General features: G+C 39.8%; 1 protein-coding gene across 1 annotated transcript in view; it reads left to right on the forward strand.

The window, feature by feature from the left end:
* The window catches only part of SVEP1 (sushi, von Willebrand factor type A, EGF and pentraxin domain containing 1), a 130549-nt gene that overhangs the window by 19094 nt on the left and 91144 nt on the right, over positions 1 to 20311 (forward strand). The window contains exons 2-3 of the mRNA XM_026061554.1: positions 3113 to 3368; positions 4601 to 4777. Of these exons, the coding sequence (XP_025917339.1) occupies positions 3281 to 3368; positions 4601 to 4777 (265 nt within the window). The 5' untranslated portion in view covers positions 3113 to 3280. The remainder of the gene's footprint in view (positions 1 to 3112; positions 3369 to 4600; positions 4778 to 20311) is intronic.

Genomic DNA, 20311 nt, shown 5'->3' on the forward strand with positions numbered 1-20311 from the left:
CACATAATTGCTCTTACTCTGACAGACTATGGCTAATTACAAGAGTGATAATTACACAGACGGGGTGGCTTCTAGTCCGCAGCATAGCAGCATAGCGTTTTTGGAGGTGCTTTGCCTACCTGTGTACAAACGTATTCAGGGAGTAAATAATAGAACTAGTGCACTGCCAGACTGAAAGGATGCAATGGACAGAGTTTTGTAGGGCATGACCTGCTCAAGTGCTACTGAATATTGTCAGAAATGCTCTTTATTCCTTCTATAGAAGGAATAATCATTTCATTTGTAGATGGCAGCAGGGTAGATAGGGCTGTTGGCAGTTTTTGAGCAGGATGGACAAACTGCAGTGATCTTGGAAAACTGTAATAAGGGAGAAAAAGTATGGTTCAACAGGGATGAATGTAGGATGTTATGCTGGGGTAGAAATAACCAGCAGCCTAAATGCTCACTAGGGAGAGAGTAGCAGTAAATCACAAGTGGCCCTTAGAATTCAGTGGATCAAAACCTAAGATGGTTTTAAAACATACCAAATCATACGAGTTATCTCAGACTCGCAAGAAAAGCAAAAATGTGCTACCAACAGAAAAGCAGTCGCCATTCTGGGAGGTACAGATAGAAATGTTGCCTATAAGACCCAGGAAGCACAATATACATTGTCTTTGCTGTGGTAAGACTAGTGCTGGAATAGTGTGTCCAGTCTGGGTACTATCCCTCAAGTAGGGATAGATGTCTCACTAAGATGAGATGCCAGAAGAGTATCCACTTCGGTAAAAGGTTGCTCTAGAGACGAAGAGAAGAATCTCTTCCCTCTTCCCATTGGAAATAGGAGAAGAAATGACTGCAGCAGGGAGACTCTGGACAAGTGAAACTGCTTACTATTGTAAAGATAGTGGAATAGGCTGCCCGTGTGAAGTCTCCAGCACTGAAGGTCTCTAAGAACAAGTTAAAAATAGATGTACCATTGTCACAAATGACATCCTTGATGCAGTGGGCTGGAGCAAGTGACCTCTCCAGGTTACTGTAATATTATTGTTGAAGCTGTCTTTATTGCTGTGCCCATCTGTCCCCTTTGCTTTCCCTACAAGTACTGTGCGACTATGAAGACAGGGTAAAATGCTGGCTCCCGTGAAGTCATTGGCAAATCTCACCACTTCTCTCCCTCTTTAACCTTAGATATTTACAGCCATAGTCTCAGCTGGTAGGAAATAGGTGCAGTGATGCTGAAATTAAATTAATTGCTCATCTAGACTGTCAATTTTTGATGAAAACCACTAGATATCACAGTAAGTGTGCCTCATACTGAAATTATATGCTTTGAAGTCATGTTTGCCTTCTTTCCAAGCCACATTTGCTGCTAATGACTTAGCAGAGAAATAAGAGTAGAACTTAAGTGTGCAAAGGACAAGGAATTTTGTTTTTTTAACAGGAATCTGTTGTGGGTGAGCTATTTGCACAGAATAAAGAAAAGTGTTGTAGTCGCATTTGTTTCTCTTTCTTTAATTGGTTGCCTTGTTAAACTTTATAGCCATTTGCCAGCTTTGACTTGACACACAATCATTGAATGCATGGTGGCATGGGAAACTTTGGTGGTAATTGTCACTTTGGGGATTTCATTTTCCATGTGGAAAATTACAGTATCGAAGACTGCTTTTTTATCTAGACCCCAATTTCCTAGTGCAGTTATGCAGTTAGTAAAGATAAAGTACCTGACTGCAGGAGGGATGCTCAAGGTAACATTTAGGGAAGCAAGTCACCCCATGCATGGTGACTCTTTGGAACCTTTTTGAACAGCAGATGTATGCAAATTCTTTGCTTTCGATTTGTAAATTTTTAGCTTGGCAGTGGATATAGCCTCAGTAAGAACTTGTTTCTAACCAATCACATGTTGCCATCTGTTTCTAAACCTGTTCAACTTCCCCTCTACAGAGAGAGGCTTATAAGGCCTCAGCAAGCATAGCTGTTTTTTTTTGTGTTGCATATCAGGTGCTTGAGCTGCATTGTTTTCAAGATCCCTGTTCTGGACAGCATCTCTTCCATCTCCTGCCTTCTCCCTCATACCCATGCATGTGTATGTGCTTTCAGACATATTCTCTGTCCATTTACATATGTAATCAAATTGTTTGTGGACTCACTGTAAGTAAAAAATTCTTTTCCATCTGTCTTACAGGAAGTAAATGACACAGTCACTGTTTTGTTTTCCGGAATTTCTGGAAATTTCACTTGTTAGAGTAGGAAAAGGCAGATGGAAGGTGGGAAGGAAAATGTGGAAATACAGAATTCCCTGGCCTGTGGCCAGATAATCACTGTGGAAACTTTAACTGCTTATATGAGCTTCCTCATATAAAAAGTTGCTATGATAGGTGTGTGAGAGCTGTTTTCAAGTGTGTTTGACTGATTCTTTTTGTTGATCTGCCAATTTCTGCAATTTTTCCAATAGATGTGGGGATTTTTTTGAGCAAAATAATTCCTAATAATTGTTTTTCTTAAGTTACCCCTTACAAACTCTTTGGAATTTGTTCATGGAGCAGATACTGAAAGCCATGTTAATGAGAGTGGGCATGCCACCATTTGCAGCACATCTTCAGCCTATTTGCGTGGTCAGATTTGGTGAGCTCCTTGCCTACTCCTGAATAGTCAAACAAGTTTGGAGCCGAATGGCATTCATCTGGCGAACAGTAAGGCAAAATGGACCAAACTGTCAGCTGACATGCATCCACATCACTCTCTTGAGATTAAGACAGTTGGCAGCATCTGAAATTTTGTCCCAAGGAACAAATCCTGCAATGGATTTTCAATGTTTGTGTTAACCATTCAAATTGCAGTCTAAATAGAGTTGCTAAAGCACAGCTCAGGAGCTTTGCTGTCACACGGGTGTTCAGTGTGAAAATGTCTCTTTTCAGCTGTGATTGGGCAGACTGTGGACATCTGAAGTGTGAGTCAGTGTTTGGCCTTATGTAACCACAGTCTCTGTTTGCAGATGGTTTATCTTTGTTAATAACGTGTGGTCTTGCAAAAACTTAGTCAAACTGCTATAACCCAAATAGAAGGAGCTGCATAATGGAAGAAAGTAGTGTTCAGATCAGCTTGAGATGTACCATTTCATTTTCTCTTCCAGCAAATATTGCGGCATGCCCGTGGAAATGCCACAAAGGTGATATTTCTTATTACTGATGGATATTCCAATGGGGGAGACCCAAGACCCATTGCAGCATCCTTGCGTGAATTTGGAGTGGAGATCTTCACCTTCGGGATATGGCAAGGGAATATCCGAGAACTGAATGACATGGCTTCCCATCCAAAAGAAGACCACTGTTACCTTCTTCACAGTTTTACTGAGTTTGAAGCTTTGGCACGCAGAGCTCTTCATGAAGGTATTGATGTAGTAATCTCAGAAGTCCCAGAGAGCACACAGGTCTGAATAGAAAGATCTCCAATATTGTCTTTGTATTACATTTCATATAATGGTGATTCCTTTTATTTTTATTTTTCCTCTCACTTTCCAGCAGAGGTGTTCATTCTTCAGGTGAAAGGATAAACAGTTTGTGACTAACTCACAATCAACAAAATGCGAGCTAAATTCTTCTCCTTGGTGTATGCACACAAACATCCATTCAACTCTTCATTTTGCCTGAGAAGGAACAGACTGAGCTGTTAGCCCAGTATAACTTTTGTATGAATACATGATACTGGCAGTCAAATGTGTGGTTCTCCAAAAGACAAAGAGACACCTAGCACAGATCTCAGGCCTACCCTCAGTGCCTTTTGGTGTTTAGGAACAAGAGCTAGCCTGTTCAGAAGTCTTTCAGATCTCTGTGTATAAAGATAAATATGATTTCTTTTTGGCCTTATACATTCAATAAGACTGGAAAGAGCACAGAAAGGAAAAAGAGTTTGGACTGGGTTTTTATCCTTTTTTACCTACTTTATTCTAAACAAAATATTCGCCTTGAATGCAGAAGAGGTTTAGAAACATGGCTAGACATGTGAGAACACACGGTCTCATGGCTAGTGGCTTCATTTGTAAGCCACTGCTACTTGAATGAGACTTAGTACAAGCATCAGACTAGCCATTAATATTATTTCCTTTATTTAATTTTAAAGAGCATGCTACTTTTACATAAGTAGTGTGTTTTACTGCCATTCTTTTTGTTCCCAGTAAGGTGTAATCATTTTGTGGGAGTGCACAGAAGGAAAGGAGTTTTTTTTAAAGAACGTAACCAAACTGATTGGAAGTCCCATGAATGAATGCTCTCACGGACCCAGAGACAGCATCCACATAAGTCAGGAGAAGCTGTCTCAGGAGCTCCTGTGGGAAGTGAGACTGGATTCCTGCATTTCTTGCGTTAGTTAGTGTTTGACTCAGTTGAAACCAAATGAAAGACTTTAGGGATCTTTGTGCTATGGGTTCCAGAAAACTTTTTTCCAGGATAAGAACACCAAGTTTTTCTGTACTTTGTGTGAAGCAAAGTTCTACTTCATGCTGCCATCACTGTTGCTCAGGACTTAAACATAGGTTTTTAAGAAACATTTCACTAATGAAGTATTGCAAAGCTGTGGGGGGATATTTGGTTGGATTTTTTGTTATTAAACTGATATATTTCAGACCTGCCCTCTGGCAGTTACATCCAAGAAGATATATCCCATTGTTCGTACCTCTGTGAGGCAAATGAAAACTGCTGCGACGTCATGGCAAGCTGTAAATGTGGCACTCACACTGGCCAGTTTGAGTGCATCTGTGAAAAAGGGTACTATGGGAAAGGACTACAGCATGAATGCACAGGTGAGTCTCATGTCTCCGTGCTTGGGTTGCTCTGTGTGCCCTGCGTATATGGCTAATCTTGTTGAGGGGGATCAGCTGTATTTGGATTTAGGGCTATAAACCTGGATCAGAATGCATTTGGGGCTCTGGAAAAACTCTCACTGGCTAAGGACACAGAACAGAGTCAGTCTTACCCCCTAACTTGTCTCCAACAACAGCCAAAAGAGGAGCACGGGGAAGAGATAAGAATAGGGCAAATGTTCTTACATATAACGCTTCCCTAAAATGCTACTCACCAGCAATTTGTGACTCAACATTTACTGAGTCCAGGAGAATGTCTTTTGTGTTTAAGACCTCTTAGTAAGCTTTTCCTTCATGAATTTTGCTAATTACTTTTTGAATTTCCATAAACTTTCCTGTTTGGAAATGGACTGGATATGTGGATCTTTGTTACATAAATCCTTGGTGAAAGTTGCAGTCAACTAAACATTCTTTAATTGTCCCATGTTGACTTTCAATTACTAAAGAAGAAGAAGATGTTTGAGTCACTAAATAGAAACTTGTCATCACATTTGGCTTCCAGTAGTGCTTATTTGAAGCCTACAGCCAAAGTGACTACAGTGACAGCTCTCTATTGCATGTCAGAATAAAAACATGGAGGCAAAAAGTCAGGCTTTCTGGGTTCCCTTCAAAGTCATTTTGTAAGCGAAGATGAAAGAAAGACTATATAACTTGACTGTGAACTACAGTTTATTTATTTTATTCATAAATAGACAGAATTTCCCTAGGGAAGTGAAAAGGGAAGTTGAGCCACTGGTCTTCAGTGGAATTGTCTTTCAGCTCTGGAGATACCGGATGCCTTTGTTTAATAAAAATATAACTTGATGGCTAAATAGCATTTTTAAGTATGAAAATTCTTTTTACATACAGTTATGAATTCAGTTGAAAGTTTTAGAGCAGTCAAGATAATCTGAGGACATACTTGTTCACCTAATGCAGTGATTATATTAAGTGAAGAGAAACTATGCTTGTAAAAGAAGATACACAAGTTTTGTTCAACTCCATTAGCTTTTCTGGGACAAAAATGTCAAAATTATCAGAACATATCTGAACTCTGTTAAATTTGGTTTATGAGCTGGATAAAAGGAAGAGTTATAATCAAACATCTCTCCACAAGAAACAAAGCGTAGTGTTCTTGTGATCTTATTTCTATCCTCACATTCTCACTTATATTCTGTGTACATAATCACAGTTCTCACCAGTTTTCACAGGAAACGTTAGTCAGCTGTGGTGGGTATATATAAGGGTTGTATAGCCATTTATGAGGGCCACGTTCCTTTTTCAAATGTGTTTTTCATTGCATATAGAGGCCTCTTGATATAACTGTGGCACTCTTGATGAAGCTGTTACTAACTCTACTCAGAGAAGAGACACAGGTAGGTATGAGAACAAAAGCTGAAGAATGCCTTCAGGGAAAGGTTTAACAGAGACTGTGATCTCTGTATGTCTGCACTAGGAGGAATAAAAGGGTGCAGTGAGGGATCCAGATTATACCTGAACATAAGATGAGGGAGAAGCGTTGTCTGTCACCAGCACAAAAAAGTACGGAGATACCGCAGTGTTTGTATTGGGAAGATGATCAATTGCCCTGTACTCCTTGCTGATTATCATCTTGTAACTCAGCTTGTACCTGTGGAGCATCTTTCCTTTGATCTATATTAAAAGGGAAGCAGGTAAGTATATAGGAATTTGTCGGGTTTTGAGTGCAGGATGAGCAGAGGGATGCAGTAGAGTCAGTGTCAGCACTGGCACATTGAATCAGATTCTAATTTTATATCAATGGTGCAGCTTCCTTGTGTGCTCACTTAGCTTTAAACAAAAATATGCTATTCTGTTTTCTTATTTTCGGATGTAATTCCAATTCATTTTAAACAAAATTAAACCTTAATTTTTGTTTTAGAATTCTACTCCATTTCCTCCACCTCAGCGTAGGCTCCCCAGTAGCCTATCAAACAAAGTAAGCTCAGCACTTCTATCTCAAGCAATAGGCTACATCATTAAATATTGTTTTAAACTATTCCTGAAGGTACCTGGACTATCATTATAGAGTTAATGTTACCCTTGCTACACAAAAGGAGCTTCTTAAGGGATGAGCTTACCTTTTGAATGCCACCAAAAATGATAAAATTCCTTGACTTCTTTAAATGTCTATTGGCAGTTGCAGAGGAAAGTTTTGTTTTGATATCATCAGCAGGTATCTGTAAAATAAGTCTTTAAAAGTGTTTCGTATTAGATACTGTGCAAATGAACTGACAGTTGCAGCCATCTGCTGTGGATGGGAAGATATTGAAAGACGCATACATGTATTTTAGGGAGAATTTGACCTGAATAATGCAAGCCATTCTTGCTCTGCTCAACTGCTCTAGCCCTCCTTAAGATAGACAGAAACAAAAGGCAACATGTATTCTTTGAAGGAAAAAACACATATTTTGAAATCTTGTGTTCTGAAAAAGATTCCAACCTTTCTTTTTTTAAGTATTTCCCAGCTGAGCATAGCTGTGGATTTGTAGAGCATGAGGAATCTGCAGAATGCATCGTAACTTTTCTTCACTGCGTAATGTGCAGGACTTCCAGCAAGTTTACATTGACAAGACTTACATTTTACTGTGATTAATTGGACTACTTTTAGCTTTTGAATGGTTAAGCTTGCAGATACCATACGACTCCATGTTTATTTAATGCAATAAGGCTTGTTTTTAAAAGTTTTCATGAAGATAGGAGATTGTTCCCTTTCTGTAACAAATCTGTTCTTTTTGTAATGGTTATTTTCTGTAGACCTTTGTGGTTATGCATTATACCACTTTACTGTTGTTTATGGTTTTAAATGTGACGCACCAAAGTAACTATGTAAAAATCATAACAACAGTACTTTTTTTTCCTAATTACCTGAAAACACCCTCTAGAAAGCTTCTATAAAATAAAATAGGAGCCACATGCTTTGTGTTGGAGAGCAGAAATTGGCTCTCAATGTCCCCCTCCTGTTCTTTGTAATATCGATGTGCCATGGAAAGAAGAACAGACTGACTGTTCTCTACTTCAAAAAACAAACCAAACCAAAGTATAGTGGACCACACAAGGAACCTCATACAGACAGAGACTTCCCTGACAATTGTGACAAAGGCAGCAGTGGGGAGGCAAGCTATGAAGCAGTGTGATGTACAGGGAGGAAGAGGAAGAAGGATAGAGGTAGTATCCCAACCAGTCCTGAGTGTTGTAGAGTACATAATTATCTTCTTGTAGAGCACAAAAGTATCTTCTTTTCAACAAAGCTTCACTTCTTTTCTCCTTCCTTTCCTTGATTACTTATGTTAGATTTCAAACTACAGACAACCAAACAAAAAAACAGAGATAGCAAAAACAAATTTATGACTTCTGTGATCTAAGACAGTGACTTCTGTTCCATCAATAGTAAGGTGGGCTGTTAAAGTCAACTGCAAATATGGTGCCCATCATGTTTGTCTCATCAGTTACCTCCTAAGCAGAGCCCCACATTTTGGGGAAAGCATGGAACTGTTGTCTTGCAACCAGTGGTTTCCCTTACCTAAAGCATGGGCCCACTTGTCTGCAGCATGAGATATCCATAAAGCTGATGTGTAACTGGCAAGGCAGAACTAGTAAATAACATATTTATAGCCTATGCTGTTATTCTTTTTTTGGTTTATTTTTGGTCCACTGCTTGTGTATAATTATAGAAGTGCAGATGTATGAGTATTCAGGAAGCTGCCTAGGCTTTTTATTTTTTACAAGGATGCAGCATATCAATTGTCATCTGCATAGCCACAAGGCCAATAGTTTTGCCTGCAAAATAACACATTGATTAGGTTTGTAGAGAGCCTTTCTAGTAAAATCTGAAATCACGTGAAACTTTGACTCTATGTACAGATTTTAACTCAGACCACATTCACTTAAAAGACTAAAAACTTTGAGGAAAAATAGGTCCAGTGTGGGACATCTGCACTGTGTATTTTGTGGCTTCCCAAATTTTGGACCCAATTTTCAGATGAGCTTTTTTTGCCATGAGATTTTCAGGATTGTTCCAGCAGAGAACGCAAAGCAAAACCTGATGTTCATAAGCTGTAAAGCTTTCTAAAAAGAAAAAAGAGAAAAGGCACATATTTGCTGCTTCACTTGTTGGTGATTTTTGTTTTTATTAAATAGATTTTTATGTTTAGTGTATTACTACCAGTTCTTGGTCAGATAGGAAGAACTTTAATTCCAGTGGTGACTCCAATGGCCTATCCAAAGAAAGCTAACTGTCTATGATACCTTCATATATATTACTCCTTTATTTGAAATTTATTCATTTTAAAAATCTCCCAAGTGGAGCCTTCTGCTGTTACAGATGCTGTTTAGTGGTGTTTTGTGATAATGAGGTTCTAATGTGAATATGCTGTGTTAACATGGCTAGCTGTCATGAAGAGAGAAGAAAAAACAAGAATGCAGGGATCTCAAGCAAGAGGAAGAATGCAAAATACCCGTCCATGACTAAGCAACACTGAATTGATTCTTGATTATTATCAGCAAGAATGTTCCATGCTGTCATTCCTTTTTTTTTTTTCTTATAAATTGCGTTTGACTTTTTATGGATACTAGTTTGCACATAACATCATCGTGGGTAAACACTGAAGAAATGTAAATGGATGTGTTTTTCTAGTGAGGATATCATAACATTGTGATGGATAAGTATAGAAGAAATTGATGTGTTTTTCTAGTGAGGGTACTGAAAGACAAGTTGATGAAGGAGGTGGATATAGATAATGACAAGTGATATAGACAAGGATATGGTGGGTCACTACGTTAATTTTCTTCACAAAATCTTTTTAACACTTTGTAAGAGAATTTGAAAACTTAGATAATTTTTGTTTGCATAAAGATCAAAGGAAACGTCATTTATAGCTATTTTGTTTGAAAAAAAAAAACATATTTGGAAGCACATGCAGTCATGTTCTTCCAGATTTTTTACATTGAGACCTGCTTTCTCAAAAATTCAAAGTGTATCTTTTCAACAAAGAAACATTTGGCCCCTGATTTTGGCCCTAAAGCCCGACATTTCCTGCTTTGCTTTGACAGTTCAGGTACAGAGTCTCCTACTTGTTGCCGTAAGAAGCAAAGCAAAGGCTGAGAAAGATAGGATCTGGATGCTATAAGATTTTCTGAAATGGAGCACACACTAGAAATACATTCCTTTGGTTGGGTAATTTTAAAGCCAGTATTAAAATATAAATGCCAGTAAATTTTTCATATCAAGAATTTTTTTTGGTAGGAGTGACTCTGACAGAGATGAATGGTAACTTGCATGATACTACAGTAGTTTTGCCTGCTTTGCAAATGGTTTCTGACACCAAACCTAATTTGTTTCCCACCTGTACAACCCTTATGAAGATGGGACATTTTTGGCAGTGGAAGCTTCTTTTGTTGAGTTTATTCTTTGAAGCCTTATATCCTTGTAGCCACAGAGTAAAACAGAAGAGAATTCTAGAGCACAATGTGTATGAAGTGGTGACAGATTTTGTCAATTACTGAAAAGTCTTCCTTGTGGTAAAAAAAAAACTCTATGATATGCTTTCTTCAGGTGCAGTCTTTGAAAGGAGACGGTAGCAAGACACACATTGTTAAGTACTAATTTCATGAATATTTTGTATTTATAGGGAGGAAAGAAAACTCTGATGAGGTTGGGATTCTGTTTTATTTCGTTAATGGTCTAATCAGAGATGTGGCAGATGACACAAATTTATTTGGGGGGTTTCTGTTGTTTTGCTGGAAGGTTCTTTTTTATGTTTTGCTTTGTTTTAAGATATGTGAGCCACATCATCTTCAAAATGGGATTTTAGTCCAGGTTCAGTCCTTCAGAAAAAACTCTTAACAATCCTTAAAGCCAGACAGTGAACTTGCCACCGCATTGTGAAAATGTGGAAGTTTCAACATTTAACCAACTCCTTTGCTTGCACAACTGTAGAAAGGGAACTTCTGTTGATCAATTTTGTATATTTTTTTTTCAGCTAAACAAATGACCTGTGTGGCTGCTGGTGTTTCTTAACTGTGTCCATAGTCCTGATAAGCCTATTGAATGATTATTTTCAGTAATGTTAATGTGCTTTGGATCAGGTCCTTGGAATGGAGTGACACATTTTTCTCTGTTCTCCAGGGCTTATGTATCAGTTTAAGCAGCATGGTAGCTACTGTGGATAATTATGTTTCAGGATACAGAATTTTTCTAATTCTACACCATGTAGCTTGTTTCTTTTGCATTTAAAACTGAACTGTAATGGAGTAACAAAACCCTAAAACAAACCAAAAAACACTAACAGAAAAGTTCTGTCTGCAGACCTGCACCATTTCATTTTCTTTAAAAATGAAATTGCGGGGCGAAGGTGAAAACCCAAATTCAATTTTGGCATGTACTGACTAGAAAAGGAGAGGTGTAAATTTTCAGTCTTCGCGCAGCATTAAGAAACACCTCACCCTTTCCAAATAGATGTCATCAGAGGCTTTAGAAAAGAACATGACGATTCTATTCCAAAACAGACTCTGTCATGTTAAGCACAGAGACATTTCTGAAATAGATGTGACAGAAAATTAGAAAATGATAGCACAGTTACCCTTTCTTCCTTAACTCAGAAATGACTTGTCCTGCTCACCTCAGAATGTCATGAAAATAAAGCTACTGGCCAAAGTTCATGTGTGCAATTAGAGAAGAAAAATCTGCTATTTGGAGGGCTTGAGAGGAGTAGAAACCGTGCTCTGAATAGAAATAGACACCATGTAGAAACAGACTCCGGCTTTCTGCGCTGAACTGGCTTACACTGGCCCTGGAGTGCCAGAGCTGTCCTGTGGCCACAGGATGTATCCATTAGCATTGGCCATCATGAAGGCTCCAAGTGTAAATGCAGCATAGACAGTTTTGGCCTTTAGTCAGATCACACTGTAAAACCTTCACTGTTATGCCTGGTCTTTTTCTTGAGTCTCTAGATGAATAAAAAGTAAGCCATCTTATCTCCAGTGTGTTTTTACACTGTTGGAATTACTTCTGTCTGAAAACAACCTTTTTTGGTTGCGCAAGCATAGGCTAAGTGGTAGTTTTCTGAACTCTGTCCTGACCATTTCTTCCTTAGCTGCCTGAAGAATTCATCAGCTGCCCAGTTGTCACAGACCTCTTACACAGTTCAAGCTCATACTGTTCTAGCACAGCTCTTTGATAAGCCTTTGACTGGTCACACAGACTCAAGAATCATTTTCAGAATTGAGACTTTAATCATGACAGGGACTTAACTGGGGTAGTTATCTGTGCATTGAATCCCTTGCTTAAAAGGTCTTTACTGCAACATTCTTCAGTTACTTTTATGGATTATATGGTGTCATCTTGCATTAAATACTTTTTCAAAAATATATAGCTGGGATGTTTTCATGTGTGTGTGTGTGTATGTATGTATGTATGTATTTATGCACACATACACACACACACATATACATATGCATACATACACACACACACACACACATATATATGAACTTGTGCCAGTCACACAAACTAAAAGCAGCCATTTTAGCATTCCGTGAGCCTTTAAGTAGATTGTATCCGAGATGAAGAAAAAATGAGAATTCTGGAAAGAAGTTCAGGAGCAGCCAAGAAAAAATAAGATGACAGTGTACAGCGAACAGTTTTAATTACTGAAGTGAGAAGTTAAAAGACTTTAAAGAAAGAACTTGTTTTAATTAACTGTTTTGTCCCTAGAGACTCTCCAAGGCTCCAGAGTGTCAACTTTAAGTACTTAAATCGTTCCCAGGACTTCATTCAAGCTATGCTTAACTCAAGATTAAGCCTCAGTGCTTATGTCTATGAGATTCTGAATGGGTACCAGAGTTCTTGGCATCATTAGGTTGCTCTCAAAGACTTGTCAAAACCAATTTGTTTAACCAGGCTGGAGCACAGCACTCTTAACATGACAAAATTAGGCAGTTGCTGTGCCTGTGCATTTGGAACTTGATAGATTGTGCATTGTGCCACTTGGTCAAAAGTATTTGAGTCTTAACTCTTCAGAATCAGTTTCCAAAAGAACATGGAGGGTAGGAATATTTTCATTTTCTTATTAAATGTTTGTCGCTGTGATATTCACTGTAGCCAGATCAGTGAGTATTGCAAAGCATGATCTCTGTAAAAAGGACTACTCTTCCTCTTGACACTTTAGACAATATTATCTGCTTCTCTTGCAATATGGAGCAGGTATTGTGTATAGAATGCAGTTCACATCATTTTGCAAGTTTGCAGAGATGGCTGTGTGATAATTGATCTGGGAATGCACAGTTGCAGCTGAAAGGAAAGCGAAAACATGAAGGCAAAACTGCACAAAGTGCATCAGGTCATGACCCACAGATGAACAAGTCATATGTTCACAGATTTTGACCCCAAATGAAATCTTTCAAGGGAAGTTTTCCCAGAAGGCAATACAGATGTTCCTTCCACTGCCTTCTCTCTGTTGGTACTGCCATTGTAAGAGAGGCAAGAGGATAGGGGAGAAGGCATGTGATGGCATTCCTGTTGCCTCTTCTGTTCACACCTGGCTAGCTGACTTCTCCCTGCTGTCTGAGGAAGGAGATCCGGGATCCTGCTCAGATCCTTTCACACCCTCTTCCAGGGAAGAAGCCCTTGCTCCCTGTCTTCTACACCTATGCTTTTTTCTTCTTCTTGCGGTGCACCTTCTCCTCTTCTTCAGCCACAGGAATCCAGAAACACTACACACTCTGGTACCTCTCCAACAAGGACAGTAAGCAACAAGAAGAGTGGGCTGGAAAAAGAACCTCAGTCCTACCATTCTGAAAGGGGGCAAAAGCACACTCAACTGTGAAAAGAATTAGAGCAAATAGATTGCAGGCATTTTATGATAAGATTCATCTACCTGCCAGGTACTTTCTGCAACCAGAATGGATGGGAGCATTTCAGGCTGCTGTCTTGTGAGCAGCCTTGTTTTCTCCTATCACCCTGAAGATCTACTGCAGATGGCCCAGCCTTCTCACCCAGAGACAGTGCTGACTGCATGGAGTGGGGCCATGTATCTTGGGAAGCAGAGAGCAGCAACACAGACCACTTTCATCAAACAGGAAATTGGTTTGTGCTGATTTTGTTGGTGTTTTGGTGAAAACAGAAATCAGGACTCTCCACAGAAATGGGAATCTCTTCAGGCTGAAACCCTAGGGTTTAATTTGTTACCATGCAAAACAAAGCCAGACTAGCAACTTAGACTTCCAATGCAGATGTTTAAGTAGGGCTCACATCTGTAGGTAGTTTGAACATTTTTTTCTCCCGAGGCTGAAATTTATTAAACATGAAGTGTTTTCCTTTAGTATTTTGCTCCATAAAAATGTGGTGAATGATCTCTTAGTGGGAAAAAAAAAGTTGAGGAAGATTAATTTTACAGAAGTTTGTATAATATGATTAATCATATAGTCTAGTTACAGTTTATCATATAGTCTATTTACGGTTTGAGCCTGGTAGGTTTGAAACAAAAACCAATGCCATTGTGCACCAGGCTGGAGTCTTTCATTAGTGTGAAGTATGGAGGAATGGCAGATTCTCCATCTGTGTAGGTGTGTGCAGCTGTATTGATTTTATGCAGAGCTGTACTCTATTGTAACAGCTTGAGATCTGGCTCCTTCTCCTGGCCATGAGGCAAATCTGCTGTTTTTTCCATGAGAACAGAAGAAACCTTCTGAGGATAGCTAAGAAATAAATGTGTCTAAGGCCCATAAAGTTCAAACAAAGGGTGTTCCCTTCTAAATGCCATAGTCAACACCCGTGCGCAATTTCCATCTCTGTGTAGCGTATAGTTTCTCAAACGAAAATGCTAGAAGACAAACTACAACAACTTTCTTGCATTCTGGCTGTTAATTCTGCATGTTTTTTTTTCCACAGAGATTATTATCACTCATTTCAGTATATGTGTTGATTAGGGCTTCATAGGGTAGTCCGGAGTATAACATTCCTATTGCTATCGTCAAGCTTCCCTACAGCTCCAGATTTTTTAGCTTTGTAACAGTGGAGTGCTTACCATGTTCTGGCTGTGTTCATGCGAAAAAACATGATCTGGAAACACAGGTGGCATGAAAAATTATGAAGAGAGAGGGACAGGAAACATCAGTGTTCTACTGGAACATGGAAACATCTACATGTACACAGAATTGGGACACCCTACTGAGTCTCATTAACTTAAAGGCATGTATTTATATTCTGAGTTTTATCTCTGTATAAAACCGCTGTAGCTTTGGGGGAAAATGTATCTGGCCTCTTACTGTATTTTCTCTTCTTGTCCCTCTTCTCACTCTAATCTTTGCCCAACTGCTGCCCTCAGAACATCCTGTGAAGCTTATGCAGGCCCAAAAGTACCTTAGTACCTTTAAATGCAGCAGCTAACTAGTTTGACCTCTGTGGCACAGCGATACCTTAGGGGCTAAGACAATGGATATGGAAGAGTGCTTTGCATGCAGGAATATGAAGTGCTGCAAAAATTCCTCTTCCAGTGTAACTCAGTTCACAGGACTGAATTTCTCAGGCACAGGAAGGGGAGTGGGAGACTGAGGAGCCTTATTTTGAGGAGCCTTGGGGGTCAATGCAGAACCTAGGGAATACTTGTCAAAGCTCATGGTAATATACCATAACAGCTATGTGTAGTTGAGCTGGTTCTTCTTTTGGACTTCCACTATTACCTCTTGGACTCAGTAGTTTGCACACCTAAAAATATCCCCTAGCCCTCTAGGCCTATTTATGTTGCCACCTTGGCAAAGAATATCACCTTCTGAAATACAAATATGTCATTTCCCTCTTTTCAGAGACTAAGTCTTTGCCTTTGTGTTCTCATCACAATGGGGATTGAATTATGCAGTTCCTCACAAGGCTCTCCACTTGAATTTTTGTGTCATTGTGAATTGCAGATCAGTAAAGCTTACACATACAATTTTGCTCTCTCTTATTGCTCAGTGGGAATTCAAGATACAGGACCTTGCAAAATACAACACCACTTTTAAAAGGTAGTGCTTCTGTGAGCATCCATATTCTCCCAAGTCAGCCAAAGTCACTCCATGACGCTGTCTTGCTGGCAGTGCACATGTGATGGTTAAAACATGCCACGTGAGTACACGAAGGCAAGGGTGCTTGGCGTTCCATGGTGACTCAGTTCCATCAATGTGACTAGCCAATAAGTCCTGCTCAGACAACAGTTTCTTAGGTAGGCCAGTAACACATCCTCTAACTACAGTCCAAATACATTAGAAGAGAGGAAATGTGGCCACAAGGAATTTGACCAAGAGCTACAGTACCAGGTTCAGACACTGAAGCATCCTCTGCCAGTGTCTCTTTAATGTAACAGCAGCTGAAGGTATTTACCTTCATCTCTACCTCTCTTTCAGTACATGGCAATGCCGCTCCTTTTCAGTGTTCATCCATCATAACGGCTGTCCTAGCTTAGGTGCCAGAAGGGTTTGCACAGAAGCAGTGCTAAGCTATCCTGTCTTCTCAAGAGCACAGTCTGTGTGGACATCAGTGCCAACCAAGAAATAAGGCCTCTTGCTCTGACAGCTACTAGGATTTGCTGCTGTCTTCACTCCCCTGGTAGCTCTTCACCAGCAATTCTTCAGCAGGTGCCTAGGCCCTCTCCTCTATTAGAGATCACAGGCAAGAAGGCACCTGCACTCTGAGAAGATGGGGGAAGCCCTTTGCTGTCTTCTTCCTCCCTATCTTCTCTTTGACACCCTGTCCTTCAAGATGAAGGAGATGGATTACAGCTGTTACTTGTCTGCATTTTTTTGCCCCTGAGGCTGAAGCACAGACAACTATTAAAATTAACAAGTTCAAGGTCTGTGAATATGACACTTTGCAAAGTTGTCTGTAAGGTCTTAAATTTCACCTCTAGTGATATTACAGACTGATTTATTCTCCTTACTTTAGGGTCATTTTAGGGAGGCTTCCTATGTTGAAACAGAATGCAATGCCTCATACATTCCTAGGTCAGAGAGGCAGTTTATCATTTGTCACTTGCATCCCTCGCTGGTTCATAGTCTGCAAAAGTGCAAAAAATTAGTGCAAAAATATTTGGCTCCAATTCAGGAAAAAAAGCAGGATATTTTTGGACAGCGCTAATTATTTTGTAAGCCCAATTAATTGGAGTCAAATGCAGTCTAGGAATAGACTTTCTAGCTAAAATTCAGTGGCTGAATAATTGGAAGTCCTAGTACCTCCTTAATCATTATTGCTGCTTATATGTTTTTTTACTTCAGGCCATCCTTAAGAATGTTCTCACCTTTTTATTCTCCATCTCTGCAGGTATAAATGGCCTGGTTTGTGGCAGAAGAGCTCAAAAAAGGCCATGAATTTAGAGAGAAAGGTAGAACCAGAAGTGTGACAGACTGTTTACATCCAGAAATGTACAAAGAGCTTTGCTGTCGTTTAGAAGCAGAACAAGTGATTCTAACTCTTCAAGGTAGAAAAATACCCTTGAGGCTGAGAAGCAGGATGCAGAAGTAGGATGCAGAGCAATGTCTTACTTTCATGGACAGAGAGACTGAGCATCAGACAATTCTTGAAAAAATCTTACTCTGCTGTTTCCCTGCTCGCTTTTTGGCAGCAGCAGCAGGTTATTTCATTGTTTAAAAAAACTACACTTGAATAAAGCCTCTGGATGTCACAGGTTGCTATTTTAGCACGTTTGGTCAACACTGGCAGCAAGAAGGGATCTTATAAACACATTAACTCACCAGCCAAGGGTTCCTGTTGTAGGGAGGAACTGCTGAATTGTGGAGGGCAAGGGACAGAGACCTGGTTAGAGGTGTCTGGCGGGGGAGTGCAAAGGTGGTGTTCAGAAATGTTTTCATGGCGGCTCTCCGCAGAGAGGTGTGTTGTTGGACTAAGGACTGAGGCTGTGTTTTTGGTTTTGGTCCTGAAACATAATCTGAAGGCCTTTAGCTTTGTGGTAAAAAAATGCACTTTGTTGGCAGGGAACAGGACTAAGTACTTAGAGCAGGTTTCTTCAGTTTAAATCTGAGGTGACCCTTTCGCTTCCAGTGGACGCTGCTTCAGCGAGAGTCAGAACCATTCTTAAGGAAGGACTTCCCTTCTGTCCTAAAAAGAAACAAGAGGGGAGAGAGACAAGGGAGAATGGGGGAATGAAATGAGAAACAGTCACATCTCCAAATGTTTTCTGAGCAAGCAGCAGTTAATTCTGACCATACTGATCAAGTTGTTCTCTCAGCTCTCTTTCTTTCCATAAATGAGACTCTATTTTGATTTACATAGTTTAGATCATTTTAAAAGAATTCAGGGGGTTCTGTCGGGTTCCATAAGAATTTTGCCTGAAGAATGGAGAATGGCAATTATGGTATTATTCACAGTAAATCATGTGTATCAGTAATGATTCCAGGAATTAAGTAGAAACTGTAACATCAAGATTACAGGAGTATAGTGAGCTCAAAACAGGAATAGCTGCTCCAGTTTCACAATATGTGAAAAAATTATTGGCAAAAACACCATTTTTTATTGTCTGATTATTGGCCTGAGCCACTGCATGTGCTTCAGCCCTCTTAAGTTAACCAAAAATTGTCTGATTCTCACCCTGGGCTGCTAAGTAAATAAACATGGAAATAGTGGCATATGTTCTCCATCTGCACAGTCATGCACTATATCTTTACTGCTCAGAAATGTTATTTAATAGGACTATAATCACTGTTGTTGAAAAGTATATTTAAATGATAAAAATAAGGGATGTAGAAAAGAGGCCAAATTTGGCACTTAGTGCAGTAGTGACAGTTTATTGAGGGTCTGGCAGAAAGGGCTTCACTTTCCTGTTTATAATAGCTTTTACTTGCTACATTCCCCATCTGTGATTCAGCAACTGGAACTATTCTGATCTGCAAAGAAAGAAGACAGAAGTAGGGGTCTATTTTTTTTTTCTTTCTTCTCAATCATATGCACCAATCACTCCTGGGAGTGGGTGGCAGAGGAGACAGCAGAAAGGGAATATATCCCATGGGAATAGTAAAACAATCCAGGACTGTGCCAGGTTCTGTTAACATTTTGACAGAGAACAAATATGCAATCTTTCCATGAACAAGGAGGAGAAAATCTGAGGATGTGGAGTCTCTGAGTCCTCATGGATTCCTTGTATGGCTTCCTGCTCTCTTAAAAGCCAGTTGTTCCTATAGTTTGATCAGAGAGTCAATTTTATTTTAACACTTCCCCTGGTAAGTGACAAGAATAATTGCATACAAAAGCGTCAGTTGTTTAGTAGGTGAACGCAGTGGAAAGGGATCTTAGACAACCAGGGATGTGTTTGTCACTGCAGAAACATATCACGCTGTGGAGCTTGGTGTGCATGTGCTGTTGAATTTTAACCCTCCATCCCATATTTTAGCGCCTCTCTGAAATCCCAGCAGAAGGTGATCTGTTGTGTTGTCCTTATAACATGAGGCTCTTGCTCCCTGCTTCTGGAAGAAGTAGGCCGTGCTGAGCAAGTGCTGGTTGCGCTGTGATGATTTCAGGGTATCCCACGAGTCACCGGCAGTGGAGTCGGTTCTCAGTTCTGTCCGGTTCTTCCTCTGGGTGCAGATCAGCACATCAGGGGTGTTAAGGAGCCATTTCCCCCCCCACCCCCACCCCAGCTCAGGCTTCTCCCTTTCCGGGTAGTCCCACTTCTCGGTTGTGCATAAATGAGGACTAGTTCTTGCTTTCCTATGCGTTCCTCCGGTTTGTGCTGAAGTTAACGCAGATAAGTAAGCAGCGTATCATGCAGCCCAGGTAGGACTTTTTCACTGTTTTGAAGTTTCTCAGCACTCTCACTTGGGATTTGGTCTGGGGATCATATTGGCCCATTGAGCATCCAGTAGCTGCTCATTAGTCCACCCTTGTAGGAAGTCGTTGGATTTCTTGGTAAAATGAGGGGTAATGGAAAAGTAATGAAGAGTATGGAGTGGCTTTGCTCCTCATATCTGATCTGTATCACTCTCTGCAAATGCATCTTTCTCTTGGCCCTCCCTTTTCATTCCTGACCCAGAACCCTTTTTGTCAGCAAAAATAAAGAGCAAAATTATTTGACATGTTGTACAATGGTTAGACCAGGCTTGAAATAAGCTGGACTTCCAGTGTTTTTAAACTAGACAGAAATTAAACCCCTCAAGACAGATATTTGCTCATCTGTGCATAACACAAACTAAACAAAGGAACTTTTTATGGACTTTGCTTTGCTTCAGCCTGTTTGGATTTTTATAGTTTTGTGAAAGCAGAAATGTAACTTCACAACAACTACGGTGAAATGGCAAATAAGTGTACCTACAGCAGGGTGGTGATGTCCCTTTTCAGTGCTTATATATTTAAATTGCAGGAAGCAATCCAGAGGTCCAGGGCACTTAGAATTGGATTATTTACAGTACCATATACACCAGCAATGACACAAGGTTTACTGAGGAATGTACGTCTGTGATGATTATGTGAAGATTATGTCCAGAGAAGCCTACTGT

This window comes from Apteryx rowi, unplaced genomic scaffold, assembly GCF_003343035.1.
Source record: "Apteryx rowi isolate R43461 unplaced genomic scaffold, aptRow1 scaffold_182, whole genome shotgun sequence".
Taxonomy (NCBI): Eukaryota; Metazoa; Chordata; class Aves; order Apterygiformes; family Apterygidae; genus Apteryx; species Apteryx rowi.